At 36.2% G+C, this 20,687-nt stretch overlaps 1 protein-coding gene across 1 annotated transcript in view; it reads right to left on the reverse strand.

Moving 5' to 3' along the window:
- Positions 1–20,687, reverse strand: part of CFAP47 (cilia and flagella associated protein 47) — a 458,234-nt gene that overhangs the window by 22,845 nt on the left and 414,702 nt on the right. Inside the window, 3 exon segments of the mRNA XM_015571970.1 lie at positions 6,329–6,481; positions 8,070–8,164; positions 9,578–9,737. Coding sequence (XP_015427456.1) covers positions 6,329–6,481; positions 8,070–8,164; positions 9,578–9,737 — 408 coding nt within the window.

Raw genomic sequence — 20,687 nt, forward strand, 5'->3', positions numbered from 1 at the left:
CCCTGGGGCCTGGGGGGTGGAATGCAGACTGGCGCAGCCACTGTGGGGAACAGTATGGAGTTTCCTCAAAAAACTAAAAATGGAACTCCCATTTGACTTAGTGATCCTACTTCTAGGAATATATCCCAAGAAAACAGAAACACCAATAAGAAAGGATATATGCACCTTTATGTTGAAAGCAGCACAATTTACAATAGCTAAGATTTGGAAATAGCTTAAGTGCCCATCAGCAGATAAGGGGATTAAAAAACTGTGGTACATCTACACAATGGAATACTACACGGCTGTAAAAAAGAAGGAATTCTTACCATTAGCAACAGCATGGATGGAATTGGAGAGCATTATGCTAAGTGAAATAAGCCAGTCAATGAAAGAAAAATACCACATGATCTCACTCATTTATGGATAATAAAGAACATTATAAAGTGATGAACAAAAATAGATACAGAGGCAGAGCAGCATCAAACTGACTGTCAAACTATAGCGGGAAGGCTTGGGAGGGTTGGGGCCGGGGGGAGGAAAGAGATCAACCGAAGGACTTGTATGCATGCATATAAGCATAACCAATGGATGCAAGATACTGGGGAGTAGGGGAGGCCAGGGGAAGGTCAATGGTAAAAAAAAGGGAACATATACTACTCTTTGTAATACTTTAAGCAATAAAATAAAATTTTTAAAAAAAGTTAAAAATGGAACTCCCTCACTCATATGTGGGATATAATGATCAACATAATTTGATGAACAAGAATAGATCCAGAGACAAATGGCAGGGGATGGGGGGTTAGAGAGCAACCAAAGGACTTGTATGCATGCATATTAGCATAACCAATGGGCACAGACACTGGGGCTTGCCCGTAGTGGGAATGGCTGGGGTGGGGGAGAGGCATCAAGTGGGGAAAAAGGAGACATATGTAAAACTTTAGAGAATAAAACAAATTAAAAAATAAAGATTTTTTTTAAAAAGTTTAAACAATATTAAGATAGTATCCCAATCTATTAGAGCAAGAGTTTCAAGTTGTGGTTTATTTTGCTAAAAGAGAAAGTTTTTCATGTTTTATAGACAATATGTATTATGGACAATATGGTTAACTATATTTTCTTAACCAGTTGGTTACTAGAGGAAAGTTACAACACAGTTTTTTTTTTTATGTGCATGTGAAAAATATCTTAAAGTTAGGACTGGCATATAGAAGAGAAGCACAAACATCTATTATATGTATACTCTCCACATTCATGAAAGGAGCTAAAATTCCAAATCAAGGAGTTTGTTGCATGTGGGTCATGGAAGAGAGGTCAGAGTACCATGAATTGACCGGGTCCACAATCGGCATGTCCACCAGTCTATCTCTAGTATATAAGGTAAAAGTGATCCTTGGGTTCACAAAAGTGATGGCCACCTTGCTCTAAGAGTAGTGAGGACAGAAGCCTTAACCGAGTGAGTTGAGAAGAGAAAGTAAAATAAAGAAAAACAGAGTAAAGGATCAAGTCTAGGGGCTAATGTGGGGGTTATGGAGGAACAATGCCAGGTTTCTCAGGACCCATTTGTAATTACAGACCAAACCCCATACTGTTTATGGATGACATGCAAAAGACATACAGCATGATGACTGGTCTAGGGTTAAAAGAGGCCAGTATAACACAAAAATCAGCAGATCACACACAAAAAAAGACAGCAGATTAAGCAAAGAAAAATAGTTGCAAGATGCAGAACACCTGGGAAATAAAAGGAAGCGGCATGAATTTGATGTGCCATTAAGTGGTAAAATCACTCTCACAGAAAAAGTCCCACAGAGAAAGTCACTAAACTACTCCCCAGAGAGACAAAGAATGCATGGACCGAAAGCCACTTAGGAAGAAATACAATTAAAAGGGAACTTCTGCTCAGAGAGAATAATCTGCAATGTTATGAAGTGGCACTGCAAAATACAGTCTAAAAATCCAAGTCCAATAATATCCCAGTAGAGCATTACCAATAATATAGGCACATAAATCCAATATGTTGGATAGATGTTCTTTGAATTCCAAGTCTGTCTCTTGTTCATTTTGGCATCCCTGGGGCTCAGCATACTATCTGGCAGCAAATATGCTCACTGGATTGTTGTTGAATGAAGAGATATGAAAATGATCAATCCTGGTTAACTCAATGGTGTGTGCGAGGAGTAGGGATGGAGAGCGGAGAAGTCCTGGCATTTTCACTTAATGAGGCTTTATAGTCTTATTGGAATCTCTGGGAAAGACAATTAAGGTAAAAGAAGGATGGAAAGGGAGTGGGGGTTTCTTATCTCCTACTCACCATGTTTACATAGAGGGGCTTATTCACTCACAAGAAGGAAAAATTTAGGAGGGACAAAAATACCTGCATCAATTTGCTTCCTCCCTTATGACTTGCCATCAGAGGAAAAGCAACATATCTGATCAGTGAATTAGGGTGAAGGAATGGAACATGAGGTGAGCAGACCTTTCTCTTCCTTTCCCAATGTCTTGAATCCAAGATGCACACTTTCTCCACCTCCTTCAGGAGTAGGTTGTTTGTTCCTAAAGAGAGTTTACAATTGGGCAGCTCAGGGTGAACGCACTCAATTTTGGTGGAAGGTATTAATAAGCCCAAATGAGTGCATAGTGCCAAGTCACTTTCCATTTCACCTTTATAATAAAGGCAACCTTTTGATCTCTATCTGCCACAATTCTACATCTACTTCTCAGTAAACTCGGATGAGGGAATATAGGATGCATTCAATGATCACACTGAAAACTCCATTACAATCCAAGCAGCAGAGTGAAGTGCTTTAATTTCCACTACAAGTGATTTAAGAGGCATTAGGAAGTACAAAATGGCATGAACAAGACTCTGATGGACATTATTTGTTGAGTAGACTATAACTGAATTATACACACAGGGAAAAACAGCTGGCTTGCCTTTGCATATGCTAAAAACTAAAAGAGTTTTCAAACTTTTTGGTCAGACTTTTCCCTTCATAAAAATATAGGTAAGAATGGAAAGGCAAGTAGGGAGATATACAGAGTCAGGCAAGCTGGTTACAACTTTGGAATAAAGACAGGGAAAGGAATCAAGTTATTACCAGATGGTTTTAAGGAACCAGGACAAGAGAGAGGTCAGCTGATTTATCAAATATTCAGGCCCCATGAATACAGAAAAAAAAAGACATCAAAGTTGAGAGAAGATTGAAAAAAACTCTACTTCTGGATAGCAAGACAAGTTTCATGTGCCATTAAATAAACAATTATTTATCACTGGAAATTGGCAGTTGAGTTACACATTAAAATGTCTGTAGCAAATAAATAGATGAGCTTCTTGAGTTTGTTGGTTTTGAGCAGAGAAAAAGCTAGTGTAGAGGAAATGATGAAGAGAGGAAGAGAGGAAGAGAGAAGCCTGTAAACCTTCCAAATAGTTATTTCTCATATTGTTATTTTTCATCATGGAAAGTACTGAAACAGTGAAATTATGAGCCATACCAAAAGGTGTATTTTGAAAAGCTATTTGGGAGACTGTTTTCCTCATATAATATGCATTTCAAACCTCCCAAAATGATATTCTTTGAAGCTTCCTTATAGACCTTGTTTATCTTGAAGGAAGTAGATTTTTCCAGGTAATAAGATTTAATCAATTTCTATTATCAGAATTATAATTTGTTTAGCTTGCAACCTGAGGAGAGTGCAACTTAAGCAATTTAGTGATATGTTATTAAAATAGTCCCTATATACAAGGATTTCTTTACCTTCTTTTATACTTAATGTCATAAAGCATCAATGTTTTATCTTCTACAGGATAGATTTAAAACAGAAATAAAGGTTTGAACACTCAACTAAGCATAACAGGTGACACACAAAACAATGATTTCACTTCAAAAAGGGACTGAATATTCACTGGGGTATGGTTACTGTAAGTTGTCTGCTTATTAAAATGATGGTCTATTCCAATAAAACAGTTATTTATCACTGGAAATTGGCAGTTGAGTTGCACATTTAAACTTAGGTTAATCTACACTAATATTTTTATCCCTGATCTGAATAAATAATGAGAATTCTCTTTCAGTATTGGTTATTGGTTGAAGAAAAGAAAGCTGACAGGGTATCATTTATTTAAAGATTCTATTCCCTACATTCCTCTAATGTTACATGAGTCTCTAAAGCAGAATCTGTATCCAACTTATAATGTTTTTAAGATAAATAAAAATGCTTTGCATCAGTCTGATTTCATTATTAAAAGATAGTTCTTTAAAATAAGGAATAATTGAATAGGTTTGCAATAGAAAATTCCCTTCTCATTTAAATTTATTTCCTTTTTAAAATAAATTTAAATTACCAGTGAAAAAGTTGGCATTTTTGCAATTAGAAAATTAAATTCAAAGGGAAAAAATAAATAACGAATAAATTAACATAATGAAATATCTTATTATGCAACCTAATAATAGTATTATTATCTCATCTCACACAATTCACACAATCAATAAGTAGTCAGTAAATATAAAGAACATTAATGTGAATTAATTTTTTTATAATTCCAAAGATCTTATGAAGTACACTGGGTACAATAACATATACTCATTTCAGAATTCCACCTCCGGTTTTTAAAATATTGCCTTCCAAATATTTTTTGTTTTTGTTGTTAATCCTCACCCAAGGATATTTTTCCATTGATATATTTAGAGAAAGTGGAAGGGAGAGGGAGAGGGAGAGAGAGAGAAACATCAATTGGTTGCCTCCTGAACACACCCTGGCCAGGGATCAAGCCTGAAACCTTGACCAGAATCAAACGTGGACCCTTCAGTCTGCAGGCCAATGCTCTATCCACTGACCAAACTGGCCAGGGCTGCCTTCCAAATCTTATGGTGAGATTGCATGTGGGAGATTATTCTAACATTTTTGTAATTCACTTAAGAAATATTTATTATTTCCAGATCCTCTTCTATATTTACTCTTTGAATGCTTGTTTGTAAATAACAGAATCCCAGTTGGAATGACCTTTTGGAAGTTACCGAGGGTATCCTTAAATAAAAGGAAGAACCAATTGATCATGACTGACTCATGTGTATAATTTGATGAGTAGGCAGAGAAAGTAGACCTGCAAAGAGAGGAGCAAAACAGGCATGCAGAGAAAATAATACTCACTTATTTATTACAGCTTCAGCAAATGAAGAGAAACAGACTTTCTGTGTTCTGACTACAAAAGATGTGGAGGAGAGGGAAGACTCATAAGCCCAACCTCCATTAGATGTCCACTCTGAGCAGGGGAAGACTATATTATTGAAATATTATAAGAATTATATGGCTAGTGGACATAGTTTCCACAAGAAAGGAGTGAAAGTTGGCAGATGGGCAGGGCCGACTATATCATAGACATTCACCATGCTGGGAAAGTAGATGGTAACTGTACAGAAGTAGCAAGTGATCCCACTTGGTTGAGTAACAGGTTAACATCCAAGGGAAACAAAAGGTTGGAATGATAGATAGTAGGGGACTAATGGTGAAGGCTAATTCTGGATTATTTTATATAGATTACATCACATGAAAAGACACTTTTGTACATAAAAAATCAAATATCAGTGATTTCATATGAAACAGACATTGCTAGGGTTCAAAAATGGATGAGCATTGGTAATTTTATAAGTTTAAGGTAATATCTTATTTAGAAAGCAATGGGTAAATACTACTACTGAAAAGAAAGAGCCACAGGATCAAACAGGGTAGGAACTGAAATTGACCACTGTGCACCAGACATTATACTTTATGTTAGGGAACCTCTTTTAAAGCCTTGCCTTTGTAATTTTTTTTTTTATTATTATTCCTACAAGACTTTAAAAGGAAAAGCAATTAGGTTAGGCCTGATCACAGTATGAACAGTTCAGAACGTATTATTTCACATCTAGGTTTTAAATCTAAAGTTATTTCAAATGTAAAATAATGTTTTAAAAAATAGTCAAGACTGTATTCATGTACCATGCCTTCCACTGCTAGGTTGTATGACCCTGTACAAATTACTTATAAAATAAAATATAGTCATATTACCAGCTTCATAGGGTTACTCTGAAGATAAATCCTGTAATAAAACTTTAACACTCTATTCTTATAAAGCCATTAATAACCATAATTATCATCATTTTGGAGATAGCTACTGTGAAGAAAACAAATTATATGGCTAGTGGACATAGTTTTCACTACACTCGTTGAGCAGTATTTTAGTGATATATTGTAAATTAAAAATAAATTGGCATGGATTTTCACATAACTGAGGAATCAGCAACCTGCAATTTAAGGAAACGGTTTTATTTATCATCATATTTTATGCCCATGACTATGGCTCTCTTACCATCAATATCTTCATAAGATGCATATGAACGTTTTTTTGGAATCACTACAAAATCTGATACATTTAAGATAGGATGATCTCCAATAAAATCACCAGTAACTGTGACTTTAAAATTCTTTTCTATCCGTTTCCTGGACTGACATTTTATGACAGCTACAAGAAAGAAATATTTCCAGTTAATTTGGTTATTAGGTTATATGATCATTCTTAAGCTACAAGAAAAAAAATTATTAAATTATGTCATGAAAAATAAAAGTTCTTTGGCATACTTTGACTTGACATTGCACCTGCATTCACACACACACACACCCTTCCACAATATCTATATACATTTACATTTTGTAATAAAATATGAATATTAAATAATATGCAAAAATATGACAAAAGATAAATCTGAAAGGTATAAATCAGGTAATAGAAGATTGTACTAGGATATAGAAATCTTATTCAGAAACAGATCTACTTATATCAATAATTCACCTGGTGGTCAAGAACATGTGAATATTTCAGCTATCTCTATGTTCATTGTGGTAAATACCAAACTCAACTTATATAACTATACTATAGAAAATACCTTCAAGTAATTAAAAAAGTAACTTTCATAACCTTTATTTTGTAATGAGTTTAAAAATATTTCCTACTCTATTATTTATTTACATGTACCTTAAAATTCCTTTAAGTAAAATACTTAAAATATTTTTTCACTTGGAATTTACAGAGTACACTATTAACAGTTAAATATAAAATTGTAATACATTACAATCAATATTAAAATGTGACTATATATTAATGTACAGCATAAAAAACTTTATATATTTTGCCCTGGCCAGGTGGCTCAGTTGTTGGAGCATTGTCTCATACACCAAAAAGGTTGCAGATTCTATCTGCACACACCAGGTTGCGTATTCAATCTCTGGTTGAGGCACGTACAGGAGGCAAATGATTGATGTTTCTCTCTCACACTGCTCTCTCTCTCTCTCTCTCTCTCTCTCTCTCTCTCTCTTTCTTTTTCACACTCTCTCTCCCTCCCTCTTCCTCTTTCTCTAAAAATCAATAAAAGAATATCCTTAGATGAGGATTAAAAATACTATATATATATATAAAATTCCAATATTTTCTTACATTAAATACAGTAGCAAACACGGGAGCCATACCAAGCAGTGGCACACTGGCTGGTCAACAACACATCTTTATACCAACTTAGACAAAAGAGGCTTCTTCCCAAATAGTGACATCAATACTTGGGCTACAGAAAGGCATGCCTGTCAGTGAGTCCTGGTACAGTAATATCACTGTGTCCTTGCTCATGCACCTTCGTATGACAAATTGGTCTTGACCATCTGGTGTACTCTGGACAGAGCCCCCACACTCCAATTGGCCTTGAACATCCGGGGTACTCTGATTAGGGTTTCCACAGACTCTAATAGATCTAGTTCAGGGCTTTGAACACCTCACAGAGTTTGAGATAAAGGGCCTGAAGTTAATGTTATTTTCATCTTAGCTGATTTCTAGGTTTTACCAATAGGAAGAGCAACAGGAAATGGCGTGGTTTTGTGGCAATAACATTGGACTCGTTAGAGGACAAGATTCAGTCCTAGCACTCCCACCAATAGGGCTGGCTACTTCACAACTTACTTTCTCTGGACCTCAACCTTCTTACTTGTACAAAGAAAAGATGGGATGAGGAGGCCTCTAAACTACCTCCAAATCCTGGTGTTCTCTGACACTACAATATACCTACCTGGAGGGAATTCATCATGTCTTGCCTGTGGGAGTCCAAGAATAGGGTATATCCATCGTATTGTTTGGATTTCTCCACTGTCTGCTACCATCATTCTAAATAGAAATTAAATTAAGAGTGAACAAAAACCATAAACACTTTAAATATTAGCATAAAAGAGCATGTTCTCTATTAACTTAATGGTATTTAAGCAAAGCTTGTGAATATAAACTTTGGCAGAGAGACAATAAGAATGAAGTACAAAACATTTTTGGTAAATGATTTTATAAACATTTTAAGGCAAACCCTGGGAAATTATCACAAGTAAAAATAGAATACAACCATTATGAGATGTAAGTTAAAATTAAAGAACATTTCTCCCTACACTTAAAGCTTGGTATTGATATTTTTTGATGTGACTAGAGTGTGATTAATCACAGGTAGTACAATTCCCATGGGTTATATTCTAAATTGGACAAGCAAAGCACACATACAAAAATGCCATTAAGTACAGAACTTCAAAAAGGAATACTTCCCTTTTGGGAGATACCAGTTAAAAGAAAGAGGACATTTCTCAAAATATTTTAAGTACATTTATACACTACCAGGAGGATAGCGATATTAGAATGATTCTGATCATTGTTGAAAACAAGATTTTCCTGTTAAAAATGAAACGTAAGTCATGGCAGGCAGGACCAGCTTTGTAGGAGCGTGACCTGTGCATTAGCACAAAAATCACACACTTAGCATTGCTCCATGCTTGTTTAATACACTACTGTACCTGTCTTAAAATTATTAATACTTTTTGAAGAAAAGCTCCCTCATTTTCACTTATACATGAGGACCCACAAATCATGTAGACAGTCTCGACAGCAGGAGTGATGAAAAAAGCATGGCAGAATGTACCCAAAGGAAACCTTTCTTTCAAATATGGAGATAAAATATGTACACGTAGGACAAAATAAGAATTTCTTTTTAATCAAGACTTCTAGACAATTATTTAATTGTACTATAACAGCAGAGAAAGCATTTACATTTTCTATCATTATTGGAGTTGGCTTAAATTTCAGCGAGAAAACATGGATACAAGTCTCCTGCATTCTGGCAATGACACAGGATACCCTAGTCATGGGAGAGGTGCATCAGGATGACATATCCACCTGGCACTGTGCCATCAGTAGATGAATACCAGCATCACAAGTCGTATACTTTGCCCAGACAAGTTGTTTTAGGTTGTTCTCCCAAATATAGATTACTTATTGTCTTGGCAGTAACTATTTTCTCAGTTTAAAAGGCTGCCTTTGCATGTCTCTGAGTCTGTTAAGATTGAGTTTTTCATCACTTTGAACTTTATATCAGCAATGATACATAGTATACCCATTTAACAAATACATTTTCCTTTTCTGAACATATAAATTTCAACACATCAGAGAATAAAAAGCATGAACTTTACGTTGCATCACATATAAAAGAAGCTGATTGCATCAGTGCCAGACAAAACAAAATCAATATACTTATTTAAACGTTACCTTTTCAACTCTGGACTCAATTCATCAAAATTGTCAATAGGCCAATTTGTTCCATCTGCCCTTCTCATTTGAACAACGGCCATTGTCTTCCTTAATTTCATAACTTTGGGAACAAAACACACTGTGATTGGAATAGTCCCTCTAGGAGGCAATTCAATTCCTGTAAAAAAACACAAAGTAAGTTTTAATGTGGTAAAAATTTTAAGAATATAATTTTAAGAGCAGAAAGTAATCTAATTCATTTACTGATAATTTTTCAAGATCACTTTCAAATAAAACAAAACAAAACACATTATACAAAATTATAAGCTCACTTTACTGGCTTCACTATTTTTTCTCAACTGTCATCAACCCAATAAAAAAATATATATCTTAGGCCCTTGCTAGATAGTTCAGTTGGTTGGAGCATCGACCTGATACACCAAGGTTGCAGTTTGATCCTTGGTCAAGGCAAATACATGAAGCAACCAAAGAATGCACAAATAAGTGTAACAACAAATCAATGTCTTTCTATCTCTATCTCTCTCCCTTGCCCCCTTCCTCTCTCTCTCTCTCTATAAAATTAGTCAATGAGGTTCTCTCCTGAAGGGGCTAGAGCCGTGGTCGGCAAACTGCAGCTCACAAGCCACATGCGGCTCTTTGGCCCCTTGAGTGTGGCTCTTCCTAAGCCTTAGGAGTACCCTAATTAAGTTAGTAACAGTGTACCTACCTATATAGTTTAAGTTTAAAAAATTTGGCTCTCAAAAGAAATTTCAATCATTGTACTGTTGATATTTGGCTCTGTTGACTAATGAGTTTGCCAACCACTGGGCTGGAGAGCTGAAGAAATGTTAAATGTGATGACCCTTTAATTCATTCTGTATTTTTTTCCTAGATTGTAATAGTCCAAGATTCTCCTTGAAGCCCCCAAATTGCTACCAGGAAATTGTTCACTTATTTAACTGATGCCATGAGTGAAGCCAAAATTTATTTATGAAAAAAGGGGTAACTCTTCCAGGTTATACAGACTAGAAGACAAAAACAAAAAACAAAACAAAACAAAACAAAACTGACAGCATTTTCTTGTGTTCCAGTGAATTAGAAATTTTCTAGCTTTACTTTGCATAAGAACCACCTGTGAAACTTGTTAGACATGCAGCTTGCTGAGCCCCACGTTTAGAAATTCTGATTTATTCAGTCTGGGATGTGGCCCAGAAAGCTTCACGTTTAAGTAGCAGCTCATAGGATACAAAGGCAGATGGTCACGGGATTACACTTTGAAACCAACCCCTACCTGTTGCACAAGTATTAAGAGATTGGAAGAGCAGCGAGCTCCTGGCCATTTGTAACAGTGAGGGTTTCCAACCGATAGGTATCTTCCTTTATTGTGAAGAATAATACTATTTCTTTATAAGAAAACAGGGGATATTGACTATATTTTTTTTAAAAAATTTCTTTGTTATAAGATCAATGATATTCACAGTCATTTTGTCTCAAAAGAGAATACTGTACTAAACTATTAAGAAAAAAAATTTCCACTTGGCAAAACAGCCCAACTCAAAATTCTTATCTTTTCAAATTTTAAAATGAAAACTTTCTAAGGTTTAGTATTATATTTAATAATAATTAATTAATATGATTACAAGTTAGTATTTATTGAATACTAACTATATGCCACGTTCTGTACTAAATATTTTTCACACAATATCTCATTTTCTTCCCAGAAAAACACATAAATTAAGTACTATTATGTCACTCCTTTTAGAAATGGAGGAATTGAAACAATTTGGTTAACTTGCACAAAGTCCCGATGAAAGATTGTATTGTTTTGCTAAGCTATCTAAACAATGTGCTATTTTCAACTTTGGCTTTATGAGCTCTATATTTTTAGTGAATCATTGATTCAAATTAATTAAAACAGCAAGAGCTGGAATCGCATAAAAACAGCAAGAGCTGCATCAACTAAACCATTAAGGAAATCAAGTTTAGAAATGATCATTTATCATTACAAACTATATTATCATTAAAATTCGATTATATTATGACTAAAAATAAACCTATACATTTGGATGGTGTAAGGAGTCAAGACAAACACACAAAAGGGAAATTCATTGTTAATACCATAATTTCTTTTTTTAAAAAAAATATATTTTATTGATTTTTTACAGAGAGGAAGGGAGAGAGATAGTTAGAAACATCGATGGGAGAGAAAAATCGATCAGCTGCCTCCTTCACATCTCCCACTGGGGATGTGCCCGCAACCCAGGTACATGCCCTTGACCGGAATTGAACCTGGGACCCTTCAGTCCGCAGGCCTACGCTCTATCCACCGAGCCAAACCAGTTTCGGCCATAATTTCTTATAATACGTCAAATGAAAGTATTAAAAGATCATGCTATGATATATAAGCTCACATAACAATCTAGTAGCCTATTTACCAGACTAGAAAGAACTATTCACAAATGAATTCATGATAAATTTAATTCTTGTTATTTGCTTGAATAGTAACAATCACTGTGCTGTTACTAACTTATAAGAAATCACTAAAATTTAACAATGAAAAAAACTTTGAGAATATATCAAATTCATTGTGTGTCTAACCACTGAGTTTGACTTCCTATGATTTTCCCACTGCCCTTTGTAACACTTTGAGTAGGGACAGGAAATCTGTCCTCACTTCTAACATTTTTTATTAAATCTTCATTGTTGAAGGTATTACATATGTCCCCCCTTTTCCCTCATTGATCCCTTCTAGCCCGCCACTGCCCCCCACACCACACTATTGTCTGTGTCAATGGTTTATGCATATATACAAACTAGTACAAGTTCCTTGGTTGATCTCTTCACACCCACTCACCCACCCCCGCCTTCCCTCTGAGATTTGATGATCTATTCCACACTTCTATGTCTCTGGATCTATTTTGTTCACCAGTTTATTGTGTTCATTAGATTCCACATATGAGTGAGATCATGTGATACTTGTCTTTCTCTGACTGGCTTATTTCACTTAGCATAATACTCTCCAGGTCCTTGATGCTGTCTCAAAGGGTAAGATAACCTTCTTTTATATAGTTGCATAGTATTACATGGTATAAATGTACCACAGCTAAACTGTGCTGCTATGAACATAGGAGTGCATACATTTTTTTCTGATTGTTGTTTCAGGTTTCTTAGGATATATTCCCAGAAGTGGGATCAGTGGGTCAAATGGTAGTTCCATATTTAGTTTTTTGAGGAAACTTCATACTGTTTTCCATAATGGCTGCACCAGGGTACTAGAGTTCCCTTTTCCTGTATCCTCACAAGCACTTGTCATTTGTTGATTTGTTGATGGTAGCCTTTCTGACAGGTGTGAGGTGATACTTCATTAATCATTTTCATTTTAATTCTTTATGCCTATGTTTCTTTCTCTCTCTTTCTTTCTTCTTCTCATTACAACAGTCCCTTTATCATTTCTTGCAGTGCTGGTTTAGTGGTGATAAACTCCTTTAGCCTTTCTTTTTCTGGGAAGTTCTTTATTTCACTATCTATCTTGAATGATAGCCTTGCTAGATATAATAATCTTGGTTTCAGATCCTTGCTTTTCATTACCTGGAATACTTTATGCCATTCCATCCTGGCCTATAGAGTTTCTGATGAAAAATAATCTGACAGCCTTATGGGAGCTCCTTTGTAGCTAACAAGTTGCTTTTCTCTTGCTGCCTTTAAGATTCTCTCTTTGTCTTTAATTTTTGGCATTTTAATTATGATGTATCTGAGCATGGGCCTGTTTGGGTTCTTCTTGCTTGGGAATCTCTGTATCTCCTGAACTTGTGTGACTTTTTCCTTCACCAGGTTAGGGAAGTTTTCTGTCATTATTTCTTCAAACGGGTCCTCTATCTCTTGCTCATTTTTCTTCACCTTCAGTTACTCCTATGATGCGAATATTGTTACTTTTCATGTTGTCCTACAGCTCCCTTAAGCTATCCTCCTGTTTTTTTATTTTTTATTTTCTTTTTGGTTCTGTGATTTTTTTTCTACCCTGTCTTCTAATTCACTGATCTGATCTTCAGCTTCCCCTACTCTGCTATGTATTCCGTCCAGTGTTTTCTTTATTAGTGCTCTATCATTCTTCATTTCTCACTGGTCTTTTTTCATAGTTACTATATCTTTTCTCACGCTGTTGAGCATCATTGCCATCATTATTCTAACTCTGTATCTGATAAATTTCTTATGTCCATTACATTTAGCTCTTCTTTTGGAGAATTCCCTTTTTCTTTCATTTGGGGGTTGTTTTTTTTTTTTTTTTTTGTCTCCCTATTTTTGGTGTGTGTTTGGGTTTGTATCTATGTATTATGTAGATCTGCTATGACTCCCAACCTCTAGTGCAGGTCAATGACAGATGCTGTTTGTGACTGGCCCTGAGTACCCTGTCTGGAGCTATCAGCAATCCACAGCTTGTGGCTCCTTCTGCTGGGGCTGGGTGCCTTTGGAAAGACCAGGATATGCACCAGGGTCTGCTTTTCCCAGCCCCAGTCCCAGAAGGAAATCAGGCAAAGACTCAAAGCCTTCAGAGATCTGCCTCTTCCTGCAGTCTGAATGTCATTCAGTCGATTTGCCTCATGCTATCAACCACAGGGTGGTGTGAGAGGTTTCCCAACAGAGTGGGGCAATCTCCCCCACCCTCCCTGCCCCAGACAAAAGCTGCCTGGATGGTAAAGTTCTGCAGGAGAAAGATAAGATGTCCTCTGCAGCATGAGGGAATGACTCATCACAGGGGACTGAGGTGGTTGCCTTCTGAGCTCTAACCTCAGAGCCCCCATCCCTGTATTATGCTCACACAGCTCTAGTCCACTCTTCCCACCTTCTGTTGGACCCCAAGGTGAGTGGCTGCATAGGAATTTTTGTGTGTTGGCTCTTTAAGAGGTTGCTTGCATTTGCAGCCATCTCTCCCTGGCAGGCCAGCAACTCTGCTGATTTTCACAGCCAGATGTTATGTTGGCATCTTTCTCAGTCCTGGTACTCTCAGCTGGGCAGCCAGCTTGGAGTTTAGATCCATGAGTTCTCAGTGGGAACCCCTTATAGCTGAGATATCCCTCCATAACTTCAGCTGCTGTTTGTGGGAGCCTGGCCAGCCCTCTTGTACCTCCACACTTCCTACCAGTCTCTATGGGGTCTCCACTTTCCATCTTTGGTTATCAGGAGCCTCTCCAGCTAGTCTTCAGTTGATTATTCAAGATGGCTTCTCTGTATTTTAGTTGTAATTCCAGATTGGTTGTGGGAGAGTGTTGGTGTAGCTTCCACTTACTCCACCAACATTTTGGAATGTCTCTCACTTCTATTTTATAAGGAATCCACCCATGTTTTATTCTAATACCTATGTGCTTTCATTTTTATAATTAAATATTCAATCTATATTAAATTCATCCATATACATGGAATGAAGAATGTATTCAATGTTATGAATTTTCTATATGGGATTAATTATCCAAAAACCACTATTTGTGAAAGTTAACTGATTTGAAATGCTATCTTCATGGAATTCCCATATGCATTTTTGTCTTTTTCTGGATTCCCTAGATTTCTTTGGTTTTTCTTTCTTTTGATATGCAAATATATTTTTAAATTATAGGTGCTTTAGTGTCTAGTAGGACTAAGTGCTTTCTCCTCCAGCTCATATTTTAAAAATAATTCTTCTAAATTTGGAATGAACTGTTAGCTCCAGGAAGTGAATGAGGTGGCAAATAGTACTTCTAATGGAATCACCCTACATTTACATTGTAGTGATAACTGACATTTTTTCCCCATTCATGATCTACCCAAGAGCAAGAATTGCTTTATTTTATTTTTCTCACTTGAGCATTATTTAAGGTGCTTCTAAGTTCTTTTTTAAAAAAATATATTTTTATTGATTTTTTACAGAGAGGAAGGGAGATAGAGAGTTAGAAACATCGATGAGAGAGAACCATCGATCAGCTGCCTCCTGCACACCTCCTAATGAGGATGTGCCCGCAACCAAGGCACATGCCCTTGAACGGAATCGAACCTGGGACCCTTCAGTCCGCAGGCCGATGCTCTCTCCATTGAGCCAAACCAGTCAGGGCTGCTTCTCAGTTCTTAGGATACGTTTTCTCCTGTCTTAGTTTTCAGTGTTACTAGAGGATTTTTCCAGCATCTTCATATGTGTTTAGCAGGAAGCTGGAAAAAGCACTGTCTTTTGACTGGGCAATTCATTAGATTAAACAATCTAATACAACATATTCTAAACTCAATTTCTGAGCTAAACTCTTTCTGTTTTACTACATTTACATACAGTACCTACATAAACTACAGATATATTAGCTTTTTTATGTTATAGTTATCATTCTTGAGATTCAAAACCTTAATAAATATCTGGGGAGAAATATGCAAATTTTATTTTACATCCTAGAGGCCCAGTGCACAAAATTTGTGCATGGGGGGGTCCCTCAGCCCGGCCTGCAACCTCTCGCAATCTGGGACCCCTAGGGGATTTCTGACTACTAGTTTAGGGACCACTTGCCCCTAACTGCTTGCCTGCCTGCCTGCTCACTCCTAACCACTTACCTACCTGCGTGTTCAGTGCACGTCATAGGGACAGATCGTTCTGGCCTTCTGTCATAATTGTCACTTGTGCTTTTATATATAGAGATGTATGCATTTTATGAGAGGTATACTTTACAGAATTTTTGAGACCCTGATAATAATTCATTTTTGGTATCAATAAATATTAAATAGTGAATTCATTGTATTAGTTTTGCTTTTGAAATCTGCTTATTGCCTAGTTAGACTTAGCATTCAAATTTAATTCACTGTATTTTAAAACTTCTATTTTGATTGCTGCTTTGATTAAAAGAATTGGAAATATTTATTCATTGATCTCCTATTTGGTATACAGAAATTTTACAATGCTTTAATGGCTATGAAGTTTCCTGCCTTCTTAGAACAAAATCTCCTCAAGAGAATAAAGTGAATATGAGCCTCATTTTAGTAAAGAAAGTATTCTATCCAGGAAGATTCATTTTTAATTGCTTTACTGATATTATACTACTATTCCCCACAGCGTAATTTTTAATATTTAGCATGGCATTAGAAATGGCCCATGTTGGGCAATCAAAGAGATACTAAAAAACATACCAGCAGCCTAAGTCATCTTATTATTTTTGTTATAGTGCTTTATTTTAAATAAGAATACTTTTTTTTTTTTTAAATCATCAAGGCATCAAAACCATGGCTTTTCATTAACCCAATTGTTCTCAACCTGTGGGTCGCGACCTCTTTGGCGGTCGAACGACCCTTTCACAGGGGTCGCCTAAGACCATCCTGCATATCAGATATTTACATTATGATTCATAATAGTAGCAACATTACAGTTATGAAGCAGCAATGAAAATAATTTTATGGTTGGGTCACAACATGAGGAACTGTATTTAAAGGGCCAGAAGGTTGAGAACCACTGCATTAACCATTTGCACAAATGAAATCTATGCACTTTCTACTTGAAAATTTATATTTCAATAACTGATTTTTGGGAAAAATAATCTTTAAATTATGACTAAAAAGGAACAGATTCACTAATGTGGTGGTTTGGAGAAGAGTCCATTTATTGATTCTTTGGAGATATTATGAGGCTTTATTATGTCCCTCCCATCCAAGTCATATCTTGAAGCCCTAATCACCAATATTTCAGACTGCAGCTATATTTGGAGATAGGGCCTTTAAAAAAGGTGGCTAAGTTAAAGTAAGACTGTTAGGGTGAGGCCCTAATCCAATTTGACTGGTGTCCTTGTAAGAATAAGAAAATTGCATGTAGACATTCACTAGGGATGTGCTCACACAAAAGAAAGACCATGTGCGGACATAGTGAGATAGTAGCCATCCACAAACCAAGAAGAGACATCTCAAAAGAAACCAAACCTGCCAATCTCCTTATCTTAGACTTCTAGTCTCCAGCATTTTGAAAATATAAATTTGTTTAAGCCACCCAGTCTGGTATTTTGTTACTGCAGCCCTAGCAAACTATATAAGAAATTATCTTTTCTTTCATGTTATCTCAGAGGTGGAGGCATGGGATGACATTGAATTTGCTGACAGAAAATCTAAATTCAAGCTCTCAAAACACAGTTGTATAGAGAAACTTGACTGTGATTGCCATTTGGCTGCTATGATCATGGAAAAGCAAGGCATGAGGAATTCTTCTCTTCTTGCTTATACCTCATTGAATGAATGTGGGTATCTACCAAATAGCAAGAAAAGCATTCCAAGGATTGAATTTCCTTTGAAAGGAGTAGAAACTGTTGCTTATTTACCCTGTCTATCTTTTACAGAGCTAGCTAATGTCTGTGATTAAAAAAAAATCTTTATTGCTGAAAGTATTACATATGGCCCCCTTTGTTTCCCCATTGACCCCCTCTAGCCATTACCTGCCCCTCCCAGCCTAGGCCTTCACCATATTATTGTCTATGTCTATCAATTATGCACATAAGTTTGTTGCCTAATCTCTCCCCACCCATCCCCCACACACCAGGATTCCCTCTGAGATTCATCAGTCTATTCCATGCTTCTATGTCTCTGGATCTATTTTTTTCATCTGTTTATTGTGTTCATTAGATTCCACATATGAGTGAGATCATGTGATACTTGTCTTTCTCTGACTGGCTTATTTCGCTTAGCATAATACTCTCCAGTTACATCCATGCTGTTGCAAATGATAAGAATTCCTTCTTTTTATCACACCATAGTATTCCATTGTGTAGATGTGCCACAGTTTTTTAATCTCTCATCTACCGATGGGCACTTAGGCTGTTTCCAGATCTTAGCTATGGTAAACTTAAAAACATTATATGTCCCAAACCGGACATTTTTTTCTAAGAAGCATGGATTTGTATATGGTCCCCAATAATATGTAAAAGTAAGTGTGACCTTTCACTTAGTGTTTGCTTTTTCTATACTAGATCCTTTAACCCTTTGCGGTCATTTGTCTACTCTCAGCCACCAAAGTTTTTTTACCGTTCCAGTCGTATGTCTGCTCTCAGCCACCACAGCAAGGAACCGTACGAATCTTAACTCTATTCATTCATGTATCAGTTCATAATTTCTCTGAAAGCTCTTAAGTGTCTAAGTGACCTTGTCACAAACCAAAACATTGTCCCGACAAATTGGAGATATCGAAACTCAATATAAACACTCGCCATGCAAAACACCGTGGCGGGGCAGAATTAATAAATCTTGTTTATCTTTCATAATCTTGCATGTTATGTATCACTGCTCTTTCAATGGAAATTAATTCCGACCAGTACGACACCCATGTCCAAATTTAATATGACCACAAAGGATTAATAGCGTCTACTTTGGTCAACTTCTTTATTAAATCACAGACATTATCCATTCTTCTACTGATGAGCACTTGGGCTGTTTCCTGATCTTAGCTATTGTAAATTGTGCTGCTATGATCATAGGAGTGCATATATACTTTCTGATGAGTGTTTATGTGTCTTAGGATATATTCATGGAAGTAAGATCACTGAGTCAAATGACAGTTCCATTTTTAATTTTTTGAGGACCCTCCATACTGTTGTCCACAGTGGTGGCAACAATTTGCAAACTAAGTCTCTACAAGTTCAAGAAGAGTTAAATCATATTAAGCAGGTTACAATGGCATGAAATTAGAAATCAACTATAATAAAACACTAAAAAACATTCAAACACATGAATGCGAAATAACATGCTATTAAAAAATGAATGGTCAAGAGATCAAAGAAGAAATAAAAAATAGCCTGTAAACAAATGAAAATGAACACACAAAAAAGCAAATAAACCTGAGAGAGAAGTTTATAGCACTATAGGCTTACCTCAAAAAACAAGAAAAACTTTTAAAAAGTTATCTAACCCTACAACTTAAATAATTAAAAAGAGAACAACAAGAAAAAGCCCAGAGTAAGTAGAAGGAATGAAATAATAAAGATCAAAGCAGAAATAAATAACATAGAGACTTAAAAAACAATGCAAAAGATCAATAAAACCAAGAGCTGATTCTTTGAAAAGATAAACAAGATTGATGAACCTCTAGCCACACTCATCAAAAAGTAAACATAGAGGACCCAAATAAACAAAATCAGAAACAAAAGAGGTGAAGTAACAACTGACCCCACAAAAATACAAAGGATCTACAAAAAAATAACATGAATGACTTTATTCCAATGAAGTGGACAACCTAGAAAAAATGGACATATTCCTAGAAAAATACAATCTTTAAAACTCAATCAGGAAGAATCAGAAAACTTGAATAGGCTGATAACTATTGATGAAATTGAAGCAGTAATAAAAACAAACAAACAAACAAAACTTCCAACAAACACAAGCACTAGTCTGGATGGCTTCACAGGGGAGTTTTACCAAACATTCAAAGAAGAACTAACACCTATCCTCCTCAAACTATTCCAAAAAAATTCAAGAGGAAGGAACAGTTCCAAGCTATTTCTATGAGGCCAGCATTACCCTAATTCACAAACCAGATAAAGACATCACAAAGAAAGACAATTACAGTCTCATATCCATGATGAACATAGATGCTAAAATCCTCAACAAAATATTAGCAAATAAGATCCAGCAATACATTAAAAAGGTCATACACCATGTCCAAGAGGGATTTATTCTGGGGAAGCAAGGTTGGTACAATATTTGAAAATCAATAAATGTGATACATCACATAAACAGATTGCAAAACAAAAATCACATTATCATGATGGGAGAAAATGGCGGAGTTATAAACGGATGTGTCCTGTGCCTTGTCCTGGAGCAGATAAGGGTGAGCAACTGAAACGGGTAGCCCAAATAGGCAGAGGATTTTCAGCTGAGAGACTGTCTGCAGCCCAGAAAGAACAAGAACTCCCAGAAAAAAAAGGACGGTTGAAGACTGTGGCTGAAACCTCTCCCGGTGCGCCAGCGCAGCAGCAGAGACCGCGCCATTTTAAGTGGCTGTTGCCAGCATCCAGAGACCAGCTTCTAACCTGGAAACAAGGGATCTCAAGCAGCGTGATTGCGTGAACTCAGACGAGCACTGCTTCTTCTCACGGAAAGCAGAGAGAGAACTTCATAACCAAACACCTTGAGAAGAGAAACCATGGTGAAATAA

This window comes from Myotis davidii, unplaced genomic scaffold (assembly GCF_000327345.1).
Source record: "Myotis davidii unplaced genomic scaffold, ASM32734v1 scaffold1107, whole genome shotgun sequence".
NCBI lineage: Eukaryota > Metazoa > Chordata > Mammalia > Chiroptera > Vespertilionidae > Myotis > Myotis davidii.